The following is a 19,488-nucleotide window of genomic DNA, read 5'->3' as shown; positions in this document are numbered from 1 at the left end:
AAGCTTCGTTGTCACTTTTCGGTGTAATAGTTTGCTTGGGTTTCTTTTGACCTTAATTTCATAGTGGAGGCAATGCAAGTAAAGTAATTTAGCGATAACAACATTATGGAACTAATATATTCTTTCATTTCTACCAGAGGAAAACAAACTTTTATCCTTTATTCATTTGTAAAATTTAGATCAGTATTATTAGATCAATATAATTTACACTTTATCGGAATTGACCATTTCCATACATTAAATAGACCTTCAAAGTTCTCTATATAAAACTTTTCCTCTCTCGTCTGATGATTGACTGTATGCTATACACTATAATTCAGTGGGCATACACTGTTAAAAAATATATCAACAAATCAAGAATTCATGCCAGTTTATCATTTGTGACAACTACACGATGTAGTTAGCGATATATCATGAATAGGTTAACAGTGTAGAACTTGTAGATTCCAGTGTAGAACTTGAGGATTAGCGCTCCTGGCACTTACCACAGTAAAATGGTTCAAAAGCTGTCTACTTTACCTCACAAAAAGTTATGAACTCTATCTACTTTTAAAATAAAAAGGATGTTGAGGTAAGTTTTGTGAATTTGCTAACATTTAAAAGTTGTAATTAAAAAAGTTAGTTTGTTTTCTTTGCTAATTCTAGGGTAGACTAGCATGGACTAGCATTCCGGTATCTAAAGTAAATGGCTAGGCAGCTAGTTAAATGCTAGCTTGTACAGAGACAGAAAGTTGCTTTAAAATTGAAAATAATTGGTTTTAACACGTTATGTTATTTGTTATTTTACTAATTTGGGGCTTTTTGATGCTGGGGATTTATTTTCCTTTAATTTGTCACACGTATTTTTTCCTTCCTAGATAAAGTGTAAGTAATGCACAAGGCAATGGAGCCATGAAGAATATAATCTAATTGTTTGTGTGTGTGTGTGTGTGTGTGTGTGTGTGTGTGTGTGGTACAGAGCTCAGAGGTTGTGGAGCAGGTTCTCCATACCGTCAGTAAATCCAGCAGTCTGGAAGAACTCATTCTGGAGAACGCCGGCCTTAAAGCGTGAGATGAACTCTCTCTCTCTCTCTCTCTCTCTTAACAGTCTGTGTATCTTTTCCTTTCATTCTGTGCTATGCTTGAACTTACTGACAGCCACAACTCGATTTCATTATTTTTTTCCCCCTTTTTGTCTTGTTTTTGCCCGTAGAGATTTCCCTCAGAAAATGGCTGCCGCTCTGTCAGAAAACCCAGCATCTGTGCTTCACTCCCTCAACCTGGCTCACAACACATTCGACAATCAAGGTGTGAAGACAAGCGACTGTCACCTCACTCATTTTATTTATTAATTTTTCTCATTCTGTTTGTCAGGTTAGGAGCCTTTTTATTTCTTCTTGATCACTTAAATGCTAGAGGTTATTGTATTGTGTTTCTCTGTGTGTGTGTGTGTGTGTCTGTGTGTGTGTGTTGGTGTGTGTGGGGGTGGGTGTGTGTGTGGGAGATTGCTCTTGTCTATGTGTGCCAAATTCAGTCCTGTCAAACACACCAGATGCTATCCATGTGCCTGACATGTTAACAAGTGTGTGTGTGTGTGTGTGTATGTGTGTGTAGACACAACCTCCAAAACAGCCCGGTTATTTATATTCCAGTGACTGCAGCAAGCCCACTTGCTGTGTCATATTTTTCAGCCCAAGCTAATAGATTCTGTGCATGTGTGTGTGTAAATGTGTGTGTACATGGTTGATTTTGCAGGAGTGTCAAACCTCATCCAGCAGGTGTGTCAGCTCAGCAAAGGCCTCCGTCTGCTCAACCTCTCCAAAACCTCATTCTCCTCTAAAGGTGTGTGTGTGTGTGTGGCACACATATGCAGGAGCCAGTGCCCCCTGCTGGAAACCTTCACACTCCCTCACACACCCTCACACGATCAGATCGGATAGGTTAGATTCTGCTGTGACACATCAAATCATGCTTTTTAATCAAGATTGCGTCATGAAAGTCTGTAATTATTTTACGCCGGAGACTCCTTCCATAAATGTAACTTAATTAATTAATTTAATGCCAAGTGAATGTTCTGTTACAAAAAAATTAAAGATATGTTAAATATCAGGGATTTTATCGTCATATATTGTATAAATGCATCAAGATTTGTTAATTCGTCAGTAGAAAACATTGTATTGAAACTGAATCAGTTGCAAAATAGATCGATGTGCGTTTCCTTCATCGCACTTACTCTCCTGTAACCCTGACATTTGCAACATGACCCAATGATTCAATTAGTCCTTACATTATTGAGAAAATGACTCAGTTGATTATTCTGATATGGTATCGTATCGATAGAAATCTCAGACAGAACATTAGCGCGCTAAACGACAGCAACATCAAAAATGTTCAAAAGCAAACACAGTCGTTTTTATTAAAGCCAGGAAAGAAAACTAATGTCCTAGCTGTATATAAATTGGAAAGGAAAATGGAGTGGACTGAATTGGCCTTGATAGCTGCGTTTGATGTTTGATGAAGCATGCTTTTTGATGTGGCACACTGCCATTGGAGCATCGTCTGCCTCCGAATCTGGGGCAATGATCCATAATTTGTGGATTATTTTATTTATTTATTTTTTAAAAGTTGGCGTTCATTTCCAAAAATGAAAAGGAGAAAATGTAATTCAGACCCTGATGACGCTTCAGTTTAGAAGTCATTAAAATTTTAAATATAGTACTTTAATTGTTGCTTTTATCATTAGAGCTCTAGAATGTTCCAGAGAACATTAGGAAAAACAAACTCGTTAAAAGAGTCTTCTGATTAATCTGATTATAGTGCACTTATTATGCCTGGGCTGTTCGTGGTTCTTAGGCTTTATAGTGCATCTTGTTAAACAGAAATGTTACGGATTGAGATGATGTGATAGATTTATATAATATTAATTACTGATTGTTATTAATGATTTATTAACGGAATTTTTTTTTTCAGATTATAAAACACTGGATAGATTTTCTACTATTTCATACATACTGTTTTCAGCATGTTCTAATTAGACCTCAATTAGAGAATTAATTAGGCATAAAAAAGCTTGACGTTTAACCCGAGAAACTTCTAAACCCAGGAGTTTTTTTGTAATTGTTTCAGCAAGCAAAGTTTAAGCTTTTATTATTTCTTTCTAAATTTGCAAGTTCCTCTGAATATAAATGAGCAAAAAATCCTTGCGGGAGGGGGATTTTAATTTAAAGAAACACCTTTAACTCTGTCGGTAACACTGACCCTTATCGGAGAATTCGATAACGCTAACTTACAGAAAACCTTGCAGACTTGAAGGCATCTTGTGAAAGCCATTACTATAGAAACTTTGGCATAATACAATAAGCAGTGCTGTAATAGAGAATCAGTCAGCGCCTTTGGTCCAATCACAATCGAGAATTGAACAGCACTGTTGTATAGAATTATAAGCACATGCGTTATGAATTGCATATCGTCGCTGTCGGGCGGAATCCTCATACCTGTATCTCCAAAACCGTTATATTTTAGGAAATAAAAAAAAACGCCATACCTTATCTGCAGTGTACAGGGTTTATTCCGCGTTGCAGTGGATTGTCTTGCGCTAAATTCCTGTCCTCAGACGAGCACCAGAACTAGAGGGGGTCAAGATTTTTTTTTCTTTGAGCCCAGTGTTTTGAAGACATTTACCTCAGAAGACGTGTTGATTCGTTGCGACTCTTCTTGAGGAGAAATATGCCGCGAAGCTCTCCCGCGGAGTGAGGAAGAGGTGGACAGTTGAAGTGTCCAATGGAGTTAAGAGATTTGCGCTCAAGCTATTTTCAAGACTTTAGATTGGTTAATAACTTGTAAAAATAACAGACCCACGTGGGGGCTGACCAATAGCATCGATATGTGAAAAAATACGAAATTGACCAAATTTGGACATACGAGGTTTCCGCCTGACAGCGACGATATATAGAAAAATGCTACTACACTACAAGATTTCATTATCAATTCCTTAAGCAAACTTGTTCCTAGAAGGCATTTAATGAAGCATGAAGCATGGTGGTGGGAGCATTATGTTGTGGGGATGCTTTTTTTATCCGCAAGAGCTTTAGTGAGGTCTGGGGTGCAGTCAGTGTTAAAGTTAGTCCCAAAGGTGTTCATTGGGGTTAAGGTCAGGCCACCTTCATCAGCTTGATCTTCATGAGCCTGCATTCGTTCAGGATATACAGTCTTACTGTATATAGTTTGTTAAATGACTCCAGACTGGTTTGGAGGTACATCCTTCCACCAAGGCAACAACCCTACACGTGCTGCCAAATACTGCTTCGGTACACTTTGGTTTCAATGTATCAAGAATTGAAAACCGCTGTGTCACCAATGGTCTCCATCTAATCAAAAGTTTACACACCCCAACAGGACAGCTGGGGAAGATAAGCTTTTAAACTATCCAAGAATCAGGATTACACCAGCTTGATTATCCTCAGGCATACCATTATTAGAGCTAAAAGAAATGATAATTATATACCCCTGACCATTAAACTCGTATGTGGTTCTATTTCAACTCCATTGTACACCTTTGGGCGGCACGGTGGCTTAGTGGTTAGCACGTTCGCCTCACACCTCCAGGGTTGGGGGGTTCGATTCCCGCCTCCGCCTTGTGTGTGTGGAGTTTGCATGTTCTCCCCGTGCCTCGGGGGTTTCCTCCGGGTACTCCGGTTTCCTCCCCCGGTCCAAAGACATGCATGGTAGGTTGATTGGCATCTCTGGAAAATTGTCCGTAGTGTGTGATTGCGTGAGTGAATGAGAGTGTGTGTGTGTGTGCCCTGCGATGGGTTGGCACTCCATCCAGGGTGTATCCTGCCTTGATGCCCGATGACGCCTGAGATAGGCACAGGCTCGACGTGACCCGAGGTAGTTCGAATAAGCGGTAGAAGATGAATGAATGAATGAATGTACACCTTAGACCTCACGAATGAGACCTCTTTTGGCTGAATAAAGGCTGCCCAGAAGAGTGGATGTTATTCTATATAAGTGCAACATCTAAAATGAGATGTGGACATGCAGTACTGTAGGATTTAATTGAGATGTATCTTCAATCCTTTGGCCATCTAGTGTTTTGGTATGAACAGTCCATTTTTCTTAGGTTTCAGGGAATGAAATGAACATCATAGCTATTTATAGTACCACCAGCCACTAGCTCGAGCAAACAATCTGTGAAAGTAACTGTACTGTCTCTAATGTATTATTCGTTATTTATTGTTTTCCCCCCTCAGGTGTTAGTTCTCTGTCTCAGGCTCTATGTTCCACTGAAGACTACTCAAACTCTCTTCTGCATCTCGACCTGAGCAAGAACCCAGGCATTCTTTCAGGGGAGGATGCTACGGTTAGTGCACACGAACAAATGAATACACACAAATACACACAAGCTTAAGGCTGATTAGGAAAAAGTGATGGTATTGAAACCATGTAAAGATTTATTAAAAAAAAGACAAAGACTACGCGTTAAACTACGTAGATAAAGAAAGAAAACTCCCACAGCTTCAGTACTTTGAATCTGTAGCTCTGGCACATACTGTACAGACCCTTGCTCCCTAAATGTCTGTCAATCTGTCTGTCTCACACCCTTAAACTGTATGTCTGTGCTCCTGTTTGTGTAGAATCTGTACCTGTTCTTGGCTCAGCCCAACTGCTTGGTACATTTGGATCTCTCAGGCACAGACTGTTCAGTGGAATCAGTAAGTTTTCCTAAATAAAGTTCAAACTCAGGTTCTTGTAGACTTTCCAGAGCAATCAAATGAAACGTTATGGCGGATGTTACGGCTGCTATTTATTTTCCTTTTTGAAGTTTAAAACGTTCTTCCTAGAGTGACACACAGGAGTTAAATAACTTCCAGTTCTTTTTTTTTTATGATTTCCTCATTATGTTCATTTATGAGGGTTAGAATATGCGGCGCATCTGCTACACAAATTTATATAAGAAAAAATGCATTAACGTAAACCTGCGATTTGAAGCACAGCCAGCGTTACTATAAGCTGCTGTTACAGAAAATGAACCGACAGACAGATCTAAGAATTTAACGACACGGCGGAATTAATGAGTTTTTATTCCGTTTTCAGCTGTTTGGCGCTTTACTTCGAGGCTGCTGTGCCGATCTGTCCTACCTGAATCTCTCAAAGAACTCCTTCTCTCACAGGTGACTTATAAGTCAGGCTTCAGCACTGACCATGGATGAGGTTTGGACTTAAATCTCTGTCTGCATGCTGTAAACTTGCTGTCTCTAAACATGGTTGTAGACCGTAAAAGCACTCTGTGTAATAATATCTCTCTAACATTGTTGGTTAGGACAGAGTGGCTTCCATTAGTCAGCATTGTGTGTGTGTGTGTGTGTGTGGGTCTTAGAGAGAGAGAGTGAAAAAAAAGCTGGAGGGTGCAGACATACAGGAACACAATGATGTATATCTGCCTGCCTAAACTCCCCCTGGAACCCACCACTGCAATAGCATTCTATCCCCGTAACTGCATTATGAGAATTTTTATGAAAAATGAGACTCGTTTGAGCAGAATTTAACTCTTCAATTCCCAAGTCTCTTCATTTCTCTCTATCTCTGTCCCTTTCTTTCTCTCTGCCCGAGTCATGATATGAAAAACGCATCGTTTGCTGTACAGTTTTCGAAATGCTTTCATTAAGAGCAGAACACACATAGATAATAATGATGCACACAGTATTACATAAGTGCCTTACATAAGCATTCACCCCATTGCTACAAAACCCCTAAATTAGTTCTAATGCACACGAAGGTGACTTGTGCAAACAATTAAAGGTGGCTCATGATCTCAATATAAATACACCTGTTCCTGATAGAACCTAGATATTGTTGACTAATCAACATGAAGACCAAGGATCATCAAAACCCCAACCCCAGACCCCAAATTATTACTCCCACAGCCACCTTTAGTCTTAGTCTTATATTTGACATTAAGTCAAAGAATAGAAAAATAAATGATTACAGACTTACATGAAGGAGGCTTTTTGCTAAAATTCATCAACAAGGCAAGGAAGTTATAAATCAGACACACAACACCTTATATGATGCTCCCACCACCATGCTTCACCTTATCATTCTTATCCAAGGAAGTGTATGCAGTACATTTAGTCTTTAGTATTTAATGTACTATAAATTTTTACATTTAATTTCGAATCCCAGAGCCCTTTTTTTTTTCATGTATCAAGCGATGACATCATGAGTTCACAGTGTGAATGAATGTTTCTATCAGACGAGCGATTGTGTATGTGTGTAATTAAATACTGTTTAGAGTCACTGGGAGTATTCAGAGTCTCGGTGTCTATAGAATCTCAGTCTGTCTAAGGGCTGGTTCATTTTGTAACACAAGAGAGCACATGAATATGAGAGATTAGTCATTATACTCTTTGCCCCTGAAACATGCATGCACACTGAGATACACACACGCTCTCTCTCTCTCTGGGCTGATCTTGAGGTTTCATCTTGTCATTGTGTCATCCATTATGGAGTATGTTTTGGTTTTTGCATGCTCAAGAAGCTAGAGCGAGAAGATTTTGAAGCAAAAAGGGGAATTATAAAAAAGATTTCGTTTTTTAACCTTCTTTTCCTTGTACTCTCTCTCTCTCTCTCTCTCTCTGACAGGAAAGTGAAAGAAACACTTACCACCTTCCGTCAGTTCTTTACCTCAGTGTTCAGCCTCAGCCATCTCAGCATGGCCTCAATGAAGATGCCCCCAGATGTGCTCAGGTGAAACCCCACCACTTATGAAACATAGAACAATTAAGCAGCAACAGTACAGTGTTATGAAAACATATCAATCCATGCTGTACTAAATTCTCCATGACTCCGTGCCCACACCAAATTAGCATACCTAACTGAATCATGCAAGCTCATTTCCATTCTTACACTCGCTTACATGCGCTAGAGGATTTTTGAAACTTGGTGAATTCCTGCCTTTATTCTGAACATTTTTCACCATCTTTATTATTAGTTTTGTAACACTATAATCCTAGAAGCATACATGCCATATTCTGTTTATTTCATCTACTTCTTTTTTTTTTCTCCAGGGCATCCTAGACTACTTGTATATCTCATTATTTGTTATGAAATTACTATTTTTCATATCATTTCATACGATGTGGCAACAGAGCAATGCGTAAAATCATGCAGATACAAGACAGATGCTTCAGTTTATGTTTAAATCAAGCGTCAGTATGTGGGAATATTTCCCTCTTTCTGCTGCAATATGGGCTGGTTTAAGTATTTTTAGAAACAGATGATCGCCTGGGACTTTCACTTTCTAGCATTTTTATAGATTATATTTTTACATAAAAAAAAAAACATTGACTATGAGACAGTTCTGTTGTTGGAAACTCCTTGTTGGGGATTTGGGGATATTTGTGATGATAGTAAGGCTATGGTAAGTCAAATAATTACTCTTTACAATCATACTGAGCAAAAAAGCATTTCAAACTGTTTTTTTTTTTTTTTTTGGAACGTTTTGGAAATATTAAATTATTAAAATTTATTATCACTAAAAACAGAAATATCTATGAAAAAGTGTATTCTAGAGTGTCTGTTTCATATGAGCTTCCTATTAACCACCACTGTGGAGTGAGACATAACAAAGACATTCAGTACTGAACATAGACACAACAAAAACATTACGTCTATTCATAAAGCTCTTTTATTTATTATCAGACCAAAACAAAACTTTTGCCAAATCTTCTTAGCGCTCATAAAAGTCACCCAAGCACAGAAAATATGAAGAACACCCATAAATATTGGCTTCTGTGTCCTGGAGTTTACTTCCGTTCTCTTATTGCAAAGCAACATTCTTACTATTGTGCATACTCTTCCGGACAAAACTACGGCGCGTAACTTCTCCCGCAGCTTTTATCATAGACCCAAGAATGAGGTGTCATATTGACCGGCTCATTGAGGAGAGGTGTGCTATGACTTTTCTAAGCGATCAGAGTACCGGTACTTCTGGGACCGGGTCTCAAAATGGCCTTTTTTCCCATAGACTCCCATTATAAAATTTGGAGGTTTATAACTCGGCAAGCTTTTGAACTATCTACACCAAACTCGGCCAGATCCTTTAGGGTGATACTCTGAACAAACTTTTAAATTGGTGTACCGACTGGCCTTCCAGTTGTGCCGCAGCCCTGCCCCCAAAATATGCAAAATCCAAAAACTTTTTACAACATGGACATGACATAAAAACACTCAGTCCAATGTGGGGAACTTGCCACGTGCAAGCACCATTCACATTTTCTTCAGGAAATGTACATTCTAGTTTTCCTTATTATTTACCTTGTAGGTCCATTTAGCAGGTAGTATCAATAGCACTGCAGGTTTGGTTCAATTCCTGCAGCTTGTTTACTTGGAAGCAAACCAACAACACCTTTTTTCAGGCGGACTTGTTTTGGTACACCTCAGAGTGTGAACCGCACTGAGGCGGAATAATATCCCAGGGTTAGATTTAGGTGGATTAAACGCCGAATATGTGAAATCCTGTGTTTGCTCGTTAATCTGTTAAGTAATAAATTGACCCTTTCTATGATGTTTTTCTCTCATTAGGGCTCTATTTCTGGGCTTGTCATCCAACCCTCATATCTCTGACCTGCATTTGGACATCAGTGGTTGCGAGGTAGTGCTACTCACTTTTTTCTTTCGGGAAGAAAAACTTCATGCCAAAATCCTTCCAGTCCAAGAACTCCAAGGCGTCCATTTTTCTCATCAGTATTAACCCCCTTGCTCTATGGTTTGGAAGAATGCCTTTTCATTATGTGTACAGTCTGCGCTCTTGCATCAGCACTGTCCTGTCTGTAGTGTTGCATAAGCAGCAAATTGATGAGATGTATTAATGTAATGTGTTTGGGAAGAAGCTTGTGCTGGTTAGTGCGGTTATTTTTGGCGACTCCCGACAAGATGTGGGAGGTAGAGATGATAACAACGGAAGCCAAAGAAGACAATTCCATATGTTTTTTTTTTTTTTTTTTTACTATTACTTATGTTTATTTTCTAAAAAAAGAGTACAAATGAATACAATTGAATAAAAGCATTCAATTACCACTAAGGGGCTTACAGAAATCCAGGTGTACTGTAGATTTACATCCGGAACAAACAAGACAGAGGCTGAAATCTTGAGGCAGAACCAATTTACAGCATTTCCTTCTATAATTTTTAGCAAACAGTATATATTTATTTTTTAATGTTGTGGGAGTGCACTGAGCATGTCCATATTGTTGTCTGCTTACATGCAGTTTCTATTTTGAAACCACAAAAAAAAAAAAAAAAAAAAATTGAACTTTTTTACCTCCCTCCTGAACCTTTTTCTAAAATATCATACTTAGCCACTCCTTTGATTTGTAATTGAGAGCGGCTAATTATTTTATTCTTTTTATGAGCTTCAGTTACATAAGCTAACATTCATTCACTTATTAATGTCTGTAAATATGGAATGCTTCGTTGTATGTTTTATACTTTCTCTCAGCTCAGATCAGCAGGAGCAGCAGTAATAAAAGACTTGTTTCCCCAAGTCTCTTCCATCAGTACCCTGGACATCTCAGATAATGGTAAGAAGACGTGGCATTCCAATACACCCTGTAACTAACTCTTACACTCATCAGAGAATTTCAGCAGATTTAATACAGAATTCTCAGCTTATCCTTCAAATCTTGTGGCTTTGTTAACATTTTTATTTCTTACAAATTGCAGTATAGTGAGATTCTTTATTCGCGTATCCCAGCTTATTAGGAAGAGGAAGATAATCAGGCAGGGTCGTACAGCTGCCCTGGGGCAGATAGGGTTAAGGGCTTTTTGCTGGGGCTTAGACCTTCTGATAAGTAACCAAGAGCCTTTAACTATTGATGCAAAGAATATAGATAATATATCTATAAATAAGAATAATAGTTGATGCTGCATCAAGTGCTAGTTTTAAAGCTACTTGAAAATATGAATAAAGATTTTAGTAATTGATGTGATAATTATAATGGTGACATTCTTCAACATATTGCCTATATACTACACCCCTATTAGATGTTTATTTAATTGCTTGGTATAGCACTACATGCTATCAAAAAAAGACTGTGTTAGCCACTTGAAGATCTGGCAACCATGGAGGTCAAAACTACACCCTGATCATTTTTGTAATCTGAATATTGACATAATGCACTTTGTTTATTAACTCATATTCTAATTCGCTGGGTGTTTAATTCATTTCAGGCTTGGATGCTGATCTTTACTCAGTCATCCCGGCCTTCTCCCGCCACCCCTCCCTGAAGCATCTGCTGCTGGGCAAGAATTTCAGTGTCAAGGGCAGGTATGGAGCAGATGGCTAAAATGTGCACTAATAGTCCATGTCCATTGATGCAGAGCTTGTTTTGTACCTTGGCTAACCTTTTAAGAACCAGATTTAAGAATGTTATATAATCAGAACCGGCAAGCATTTAAAGTAAGGAAAATCAAGTTATTTGGCTAAAATATTACCCAGTTGTCTGAACTGGCATTGTCATATCTTAGCCAACAACTGTACAGTATATAGCCTTCTAGGGACTAACAGCAGACCCACTCATGATACGCTATATTGCTTCAGGAGATCAACAAGTACTATTGTACATTTACATTTACGGCATTTAGCAGACACCCTTATCCAGAGTGACTTACAACTGAGCAACTGAGGGTTAAGGGCCTTGCAGTGGCAGCTTGGTGGACCTGGGGTTCGAACCCATGACCTTCCGATCAGTAGCCCAACACCTTAAACACTGAGCTACCACATAAACAATCTGCTTAGAAAATAGGAAAATGTATCAAAGTTAGCTAGGTTCTTGAATGTAAATAAGTCAATGAGCAGCATTAACTTAAGGCTTAATTTTATCGCATTTGACATAATATACAAGACAATAGCAAATTCAAAAAAGTCAGTTAATTAATTGCATACTAATCTGGGCTTGAAGGCTGCATGAGGGTTTTTTGAAATCCAAACTGAGAGCGGAGCCTGTATTTAACTGTATTCATTTTTATATAGTTCACTCATGCATTACATATAGTAGGCATCTCATGTCTTCATCTCTGTCTCTTTCTCCCTGCAGGTTGCTGGATGAAATCCTACAAAAGCTTGTGCAGTTAGTGCAAGAAGAAGAGTGTGTGAGCTCTCAAAGATACACATGCATTCTTCTTCTCGACACTCAAAAACACACTTTCTACTCCTTAGCAAACATGAACTCTGTTCTCTGATGTGTTAATTACAGTGCAGCTGAATAATTGATCCTTTTTTCTTTCTTTCTGTCTCTGTCTCCCTCTGAATGTCATTTATTTAATTTTCTCGATTTCAAGACGTCCTCTTACACTGCAGAGTTTTTGTTCTATGCTGATCACAATCTGTCCACACATATTGTACTTATACATTACCATTGCTCTTTATTAAGTTGTTTTTTTCTCTATTGCTAAAATGTATCCCTCTCTTTTTGTCTGCAGGGTCTGCAGAGTTTGTCCCTAGCTGACTCCAGACTGCGATCCAGAGGAACAGTGCTGGTGAACGCTCTCGGCAGCAACGCGTGTCTCAGGAAAGTGGATTTGAGCGGTAATGGCCTGGAGGACACAGGGGCTAGGATGCTGAGCAAAGCCCTGCAGATCAACACAACTCTCAGGTAGAGTAGGGCTCAAAACTACAGGCTCCGCTACAAATGAATTATTACTTGACAAAATAACACAATACTGATTGCTGTATAAGATTTTATAATTCATCATTTATAAATTAAATCATTTTTGTTGAATACCTGAATCATTTTTTGAGGAACGTCTTGTTAAAAAGAAAGATGTTTTGATAGCATAATATAGTTAACAAAATATATAATAAATATATAACGATTTAACATCTGCTGTGTGAATTGAGAAAAAACAACACACAGGAAAATCTTTGTTAGAAACAACCCTACGAATATATTCAAGTTTCATGTCGATCCATTTACACCATTTTCGAGATACAGACTCACATCCTGTTTGGCAGCTTTGCTTTCAAATTTGTTTGTGTGTTACAGGCAAACAGGTTTGAAAATCAAAAATCCTTCTGATAGGATTGATGTAGATTGATCTCAAGATCATTTCATCCAAATTTGGTGAAGATTAAACAAATAAATTTTTTGTAAAGTTTAAAAAAACTAAAAACCCCAAAATGGCGGAAAATCCAATATGTCAGAAAATGAGGTGGAAAAGGAATTTAAATTTTTTTGTATATGAAGTATTTTAAAATATATTAACATACCTTAATGTTTAGGCCCAGTGGTAGTGCTAAGACATTATGAAGTTTAATGTTTTTTTAAGGAATGATGGGATGTGGTGTCAGGAAAATAATCTATGTGTAATGGTGGTGTAATGTGGAGTGATGTTAATTTGAGTTGCTTTCTTCTACATTACATTGTTTGTGTGTGTGCGCTATTTCTCTTATACCATATCAGTGCCCATTATTTATGAATCTATTAATTGTTTATTATTGAATTTAGTTTAATTGAAATCAAACTCCAGTGATGTTAACGTTTTTAAGAGATCTTTTAGGTGCAAAGAGACAAGATATCAGGTAACATACAGTAACCAAGAACTACAGTAACTCAGGGGTGCCTAGATACACACTGACTAATGAGACATTGACTAATTAGACCAAAACAGCTGAAACAGCAGGCGAGACCAACTAGTAGACAGAACATTAATCCATGAACATGAAGCCAAATTAAAGCCCTTTATTGTGTGTCAGAAGGAGGAGTGTTGATTGATGGGTAGTTATAATGAAATTCAGTGCTGGGAGCTGAGACGAATATTTCTGATGTGAATGTCCATCACATCTTAAAAACAACTGTAAAAGCACTATTTTAAGTATTACGATGCATTTCAATGTTTCATTTTCAGCAGGATGTGGTGCTATTTATTTAATTATTTATTTGGAAGGAGTCTCTAGTGTCAGTGTTGAAACTGATACATACCTGATACCCGATACAAGCTGCATTTTCTGTCATTTAACTATAAGAGAAAAAAAGGAGAGTTGCTTTGCTAACTTTGCTGTTAGAAAGTACTTGATGACATGTTTTTTGTCATTCCATCAATCCAGCCGCTCATTTTCTGAACCACTTATTCTACTCTGTCAGGTTAGCATGACTTTGGACTGAGGGAGAAAACCAGAGTTCACAGAGAAACCACAAAACCACTATTACAAAAGTAACTGTAAATGGATAAAAAACAATTTTAGGATGTGCTGCTTTTGGAATCAAAGTCAAAAGCAGACCACCGTACTGTTGATTAGTCTACTTTAACTGTTAAGTGTTTTATTTCTTACTTGACAGATGGATTTCCATCGTTCCATTTTTTTTTTCCTGTTTTTAGGAACGTGACATGGGATCGGAACAATACGACAGCTGCTGGGTTTCAGGATGTAGCACGCTCTATGGAGCAGTAAGCTCCCGACACACACACACACACACACACACACACTTCCACTCTACAGTACACTCAAAACTGTTCTATGACTCAGTTATTTGTTCCTTTTTTTAAAAATAGAATTTTCTAATCCTGGCCACTTAACCTTGGAGCTTCATTTAGTCACTGTATCTGGGCAGGTTAACACGGCTGAACAGAGCGTGCGCTATAAAGCGAATTGTATAAAATCTAAAGGTTTTCTTTAATGGTGCACTGGGAAAATTTTCATATGTTGCTGCTGCTTCATAGATATGTATTTATCTCTCTGGCTTGCTGTCTCATTTCTTAGTAATTTTACTCTGCAGTGTATGCCTGTACCACTGAGCGATGTTACACAGGCATACCGCAGTTCCCCCGAGAGGACGGAACAGGCAATGACAAAGGTGAGGAAGCGGAAAATGAACAAAAACGTGATTGAGTTTTCAGGTACAGACAAGAAACAGTTGCAAGTGGAGCTCATCTCCGGGTATTACAATTTGATGGAAATGTAAATCATAATGGCAGGAGGTTACTGATAACAATGATGTAATAGTGTTTCACACTGCTTTATAAAGAAATGATTATATTTCAAGTGTGTATAGCAGTACACAAACACACACAAACACACTTCCAAACACAGCAGGGTTGTACTGCAATCTCCCTTCAATGCTGGCAACACACTGTAACCCAATCCACTAACTCAGCACCCTGTGTCTCTGCTGTTACCTCTATAGTGCCGTAGCTCTGCCCACTCTCACAGGTTCCAGAACTTTCTCAAATGCAAAGTGATATTTCAGAAGAAATGTCATAGAATGGGATTCGTTGCAATAAACAATGGCTGAATTTATTCATAAATTTTTTCCCTTATTTCCTTCCTTCCCTCTTTCCTTCCTTCCTTCCCTCCTTCCTTCCTTCCTCCCTTCCTTTCTTTCTTTCTTCCTTCCTTCTGTTTCACTGCCTTTCTTTCTTTCTTCCTTCCTTCCTTCCTTCCTTCCTTCCTTCCTTCCTTCCTTCCTTTCACAATTTTTTATTCCCTTCCTTCCTTTCTTTCATTGTTTCCTTCTTTATTTCTGTTTTCCTGAATTTCTTTCTTTCTTTCTTTCTTTCTTTCGCTCTTATGCTCTTTCTTTCTTTCGCTCTTTTTATATTCCCTTCCTTTCTTTGTTTGATTCCTTCATTATTTCTGTTTCCCTGTTTTTCTTTGTTTCATTCCTTCCTTCCTTGTTAAATTCCTTCCTTCCATGTCACATTCCTTTCTTCCTTCCTTCCTTCCTTCCTTCCTTCCTTCCTTCCTTTATTTCCTTCCTTCATTTATTTCTTTGTTTCCTTCTTTAATTCCTCCCTTCCGCCCTTCCTTCCTTCCTTTCTTTTTTCCTTCCTTCCTTATTACATTTCTTGTTATCTTTCCTTTTGTTTTTTCCTTATTCTTACCTCCTTTGTTTTGTCTCATGTTTTCTTTGCTACACTCGCAGTAATCCTGACCCTGTTTGCTCCCTGGATCTTCCAGATCCATGCTGATGCCCTTATTTTTAGAGTTCTCATCATTTAGAGACCACACGCTGCTTCCGCTGATGGTCCCTCATTATAGAAAGGAAATTATTAATATCTGTTCACCAGGTTTCAGGTGTCCTCATATCCGGGCCACAAGTATTTCCTCACCACTGTGACCTCTGGCTTACTCGTTAGGGATACATTACTAAATGAACCCATCAATATTTTTTCATTACTACACATTCTTCAGGTAAAATGACATTTTAAAAAAAAAATACTCAGTAGTACATTTGTGTATGTTTACAATCATAGCATTACGTAGAAGCTTTGCTTATGAGGGTGACTTTGAAAAGTTTCAAAGTTGAAACCAACATGCTTATCTTGACTGTCCAAGCATTTAATTCGGCTCATTTCCATATGACTGCAATGCTTATCTGAACATCATTGTCAGTGTCGAACACGCAGTTTCTAACTCCGATCGGCTCTCTGTCTCCTTGTGTCTTCCTTCCCATTTTCCATCTGTCAGATCCAGCGGGCATTGTTAAGAAACAACCAGACTCAGCGCTTCTCTCAGAAACAGGCTCTCAGACTGCATCAGGGTCTGGTGACTAGCACTGCTGAGCAGGTACTCTTACCATGCTGACAGACAGGTGATGCAATAAGCAGGAAAAGGTTGCCGAGGACTGAGTTTGTTAAATATAACCAGGACTGGAAGACAGCTATGTCTGTTAATCTCAGATAAGTCATGAATGCGGAACTGAAAATCTAGTACAGGTTGGCAGAATTTTTGTGGGGGACATTGAACTAAATTATCATTAAAGAAATATTATTATTATTAATAATAATAATAAAGTATCACACTGGGAGTCTATGGCAGCCTAAAGAATAATTCTTGCTTTTATTAGGGGGCCATGCACAAAAATAGATATATAAAAATGCACAAAAAATATATATATACTGTATATATTTTTTCTTCTTCTTCTTCTTTAATAATAATAATAATAATAATAATAATAATAATAATAATATTTAATAATAATAATATTCCTTCCTTTCTTTCTTTCTTTCTTTCTTTCTTTCTTTCTTTCTTTCTTTCTTTCTTTCTTTCCACCTTCTTCTACTCCTTTCTTTCTTTCTTTCTTTCTTTCTTTCTTTCCTTCTTTACTTCTTCTATCCTTCTTCTTCTTCTTCTTCTTCTTCTTCCTTTCTATCTATCTTTCCCTTTTCTTCTTCTTCTTTTCTTTCTTTCTTTCTTTCTTTCTTTCTTTCTTTCTTTCTTTCTTTCTTTCTTTCCTTCTTCTATCCTTCTTCTTCTTCCTTTCTATCTATCTTTCCCTTTTCTTTTTCTTTCTTTCTTTCTTTCTTTCTTTCTTTCTTTCTTTCTTTCTTTCTTTCTTTCTTTCTTTCTTTCTTTCACAACAACACAGAACACATCTTATTGTTTTTAGGGGGCCAAGCCCCAAAGATGTGGTAGCTTTCATATAATGATGTATGTTTTTTTTTTATTATTATTATTATTATTATTATTATTATTATTATTATTATTATTATTATTATTATTATTATTATTATTATTATTACACAGTAATATTACACGGGGGCACGGTGGCTTAGTGGTTAGCACGTTCGCCTCACACCTCCAGGGTTGGGGGTTCGATTCCCGCCTCCACCTTGTGTGTGTGGAGTTTGCATGTTCTCCCCGTGCCTCGGGGGTTTCCTCCGGGTACTCCGGTTTCCTCCCCCGGTCCAAAGACATGCATGGTAGGTTGATTAGCATCTCTGGAAAATTGTCCGTAGTGTGTGATTGCGTGAGTGAATGAGAGTGTGTGTGTGTGCCCTGCGATGGGTTGGCACTCCGTCCAGGGTGTATCCTGCCTTGATGCCTGATGACGCCTGAGATAGGCACAGGCTCCCCGTGACCCGAGGTAGTTCGGATAAGCGGTAGAAAATGAGTGAGAGAGAGAGTAATATTACACAGTAAATGTTCGCATCCATTTTAACCTGTGAGCTGAACTGCAGCTGGCACTAATCTCAGAGTAGCTGTTATAGAAAATGATACCACTTTGTTGAATATTTAATCCAGAGTAAATCAAAGTTTTATAATCGCTTATTGTTTCCATAGCAACATCTAATTCGTTTAATCCAAGATTACTCATTTAAAAATGTGTTTGTTTTGCATTCATGGAAAGATTCCCCAGTGTAATAAGTTGTCCACCAGATGAAAATCATCAGGACACGATTACATGGCTTACGGACATCCCGTAGCATTAAACGTCATTAATATAATAGTAGAACAAGTATGACTTTTTCATTAATAAATAAAGGAATTGGATTTAAGAATGAAATCTCTTTTTATTCTCTCTTTATATCTGCTGTAGGTGATGGAGCGCTTGTGCGTACGCGTTCAGCAGCAGGTATGTGTATTAAGAGCAGCAGGTGAGGGAGAAGATTTACAGGCAGCCAGACAAGTTCTGAAGGAGGCCAGGAACTCTCGCGCCGTGAGTCTCAGTATTCATTAGGAAAGCAAACATTAATGTTGATATGCAGTTATTTCTAGCTGATTGTTAATAACTGTCGTCTCTGTTGGCTTCCAGCTTTACCCTTCGCTGTGTGAGCTGGCTCATGTGCTTTCTGTAGATGGGCCAGTTAGACAAAAACTGGAGTCTCTCACTGGAGAACTGGCCAAAGCAGCTGACAAAGAGCTACAAGTGAGGGTTTTTTTATTCTTGTCTCCTCTTTTTGGTGATTGTACATTAGAATGGCTTATTAGCTTATTAGAATTATTAGCACCAGAAATGTTCTGTCTAATAAAAGCATTCTGGTTAGAGCTTCTTGTTTAATAATAACATCTTTTTTCATCGAGCCTTGTCAAACCTTGGACGTCGATTTTTTATTTATTTATTTTTTTTTTCTAGGTGATTGTTGACTCCATGGTGTCTCTGTGCCGAGAACTTTGTCCCCTTTCCTCGGCTACAGCGGAGCATCTTTCTCCTCCTCTCTCTTCTATCTCTGAGCGTGTGTCCATCCCTCGTTCTGACATCCGCAATGCTCTGATGGAGAGAGCAGCCCAGGATATTAACCAAGCTTTAGAGTAAGAAATGAGGCATAAGGGATAAATTAATAATACATACAATATTACAGAAAAGCTGAAATGAAAACTTTTTTGTGTCACTTGGTGCGTTACTGTGATAACACACACACACACACACACACACACACACACACAAACACGCACAAAAAGTTCATGCTCATGTAATTAATAAGCAAGGACTTTACTAACCATTATCTCTCTCTCTCTCTCTCTCTCTCTCTCTCTCTCACGCTCTCTCTCTCTCAGAGAAGTCAAGATGTCTGTGGTTTCCTATCTCACCAACTCGGTAGTGGACCAGATCCTTCAAGAGCTCTATGCCACTCACAAGACACTGGTACTGCCTTAATCCATTACTATTCTCATCAGGGTTGCCAGATTTCAGGTAAATCTCCAGTGCAAAATGAATCAAGTGAAAAAAACAAACTTTTTCTTCTGATTCACAGAAGATAAGAGACCCAGTATAGGAGTGGTTCTAT

The 19,488-nt window shown here is 38.2% G+C and overlaps 1 protein-coding gene across 2 annotated transcripts in view; it reads left to right on the top strand.

Moving 5' to 3' along the window:
* Positions 1 to 19,488, top strand: part of carmil3 (capping protein regulator and myosin 1 linker 3) — a 48,148-nt gene that overhangs the window by 20,659 nt on the left and 8,001 nt on the right. Inside the window, exons 10-28 of one of the 2 annotated variants that reach the window (XM_060873908.1) lie at positions 959 to 1,047; positions 1,193 to 1,287; positions 1,735 to 1,821; positions 5,232 to 5,341; positions 5,616 to 5,693; positions 6,076 to 6,152; positions 7,624 to 7,728; positions 9,565 to 9,634; positions 10,481 to 10,562; positions 11,212 to 11,308; positions 12,078 to 12,132; positions 12,463 to 12,635; positions 14,359 to 14,427; positions 14,741 to 14,834; positions 16,448 to 16,546; positions 18,300 to 18,419; positions 18,516 to 18,629; positions 18,837 to 19,012; positions 19,259 to 19,346. In XM_060873908.1, coding sequence (XP_060729891.1) covers positions 959 to 1,047; positions 1,193 to 1,287; positions 1,735 to 1,821; positions 5,232 to 5,341; positions 5,616 to 5,693; positions 6,076 to 6,152; positions 7,624 to 7,728; positions 9,565 to 9,634; positions 10,481 to 10,562; positions 11,212 to 11,308; positions 12,078 to 12,132; positions 12,463 to 12,635; positions 14,359 to 14,427; positions 14,741 to 14,834; positions 16,448 to 16,546; positions 18,300 to 18,419; positions 18,516 to 18,629; positions 18,837 to 19,012; positions 19,259 to 19,346 — 1,878 coding nt within the window. The remainder of the gene's footprint in view (positions 1 to 958; positions 1,048 to 1,192; positions 1,288 to 1,734; positions 1,822 to 5,231; positions 5,342 to 5,615; positions 5,694 to 6,075; positions 6,153 to 7,623; positions 7,729 to 9,564; positions 9,635 to 10,480; positions 10,563 to 11,211; positions 11,309 to 12,077; positions 12,133 to 12,462; positions 12,636 to 14,358; positions 14,428 to 14,740; positions 14,835 to 16,447; positions 16,547 to 18,299; positions 18,420 to 18,515; positions 18,630 to 18,836; positions 19,013 to 19,258; positions 19,347 to 19,488) is intronic. The other variant, XM_060873909.1, reaches the window with a different exon arrangement.

The sequence above is a fragment of the Tachysurus vachellii genome, chromosome 7, assembly GCF_030014155.1.
Source record: "Tachysurus vachellii isolate PV-2020 chromosome 7, HZAU_Pvac_v1, whole genome shotgun sequence".
NCBI lineage: Eukaryota > Metazoa > Chordata > Actinopteri > Siluriformes > Bagridae > Tachysurus > Tachysurus vachellii.
This window is presented reverse-complemented; position numbering and strand designations above follow the sequence as displayed.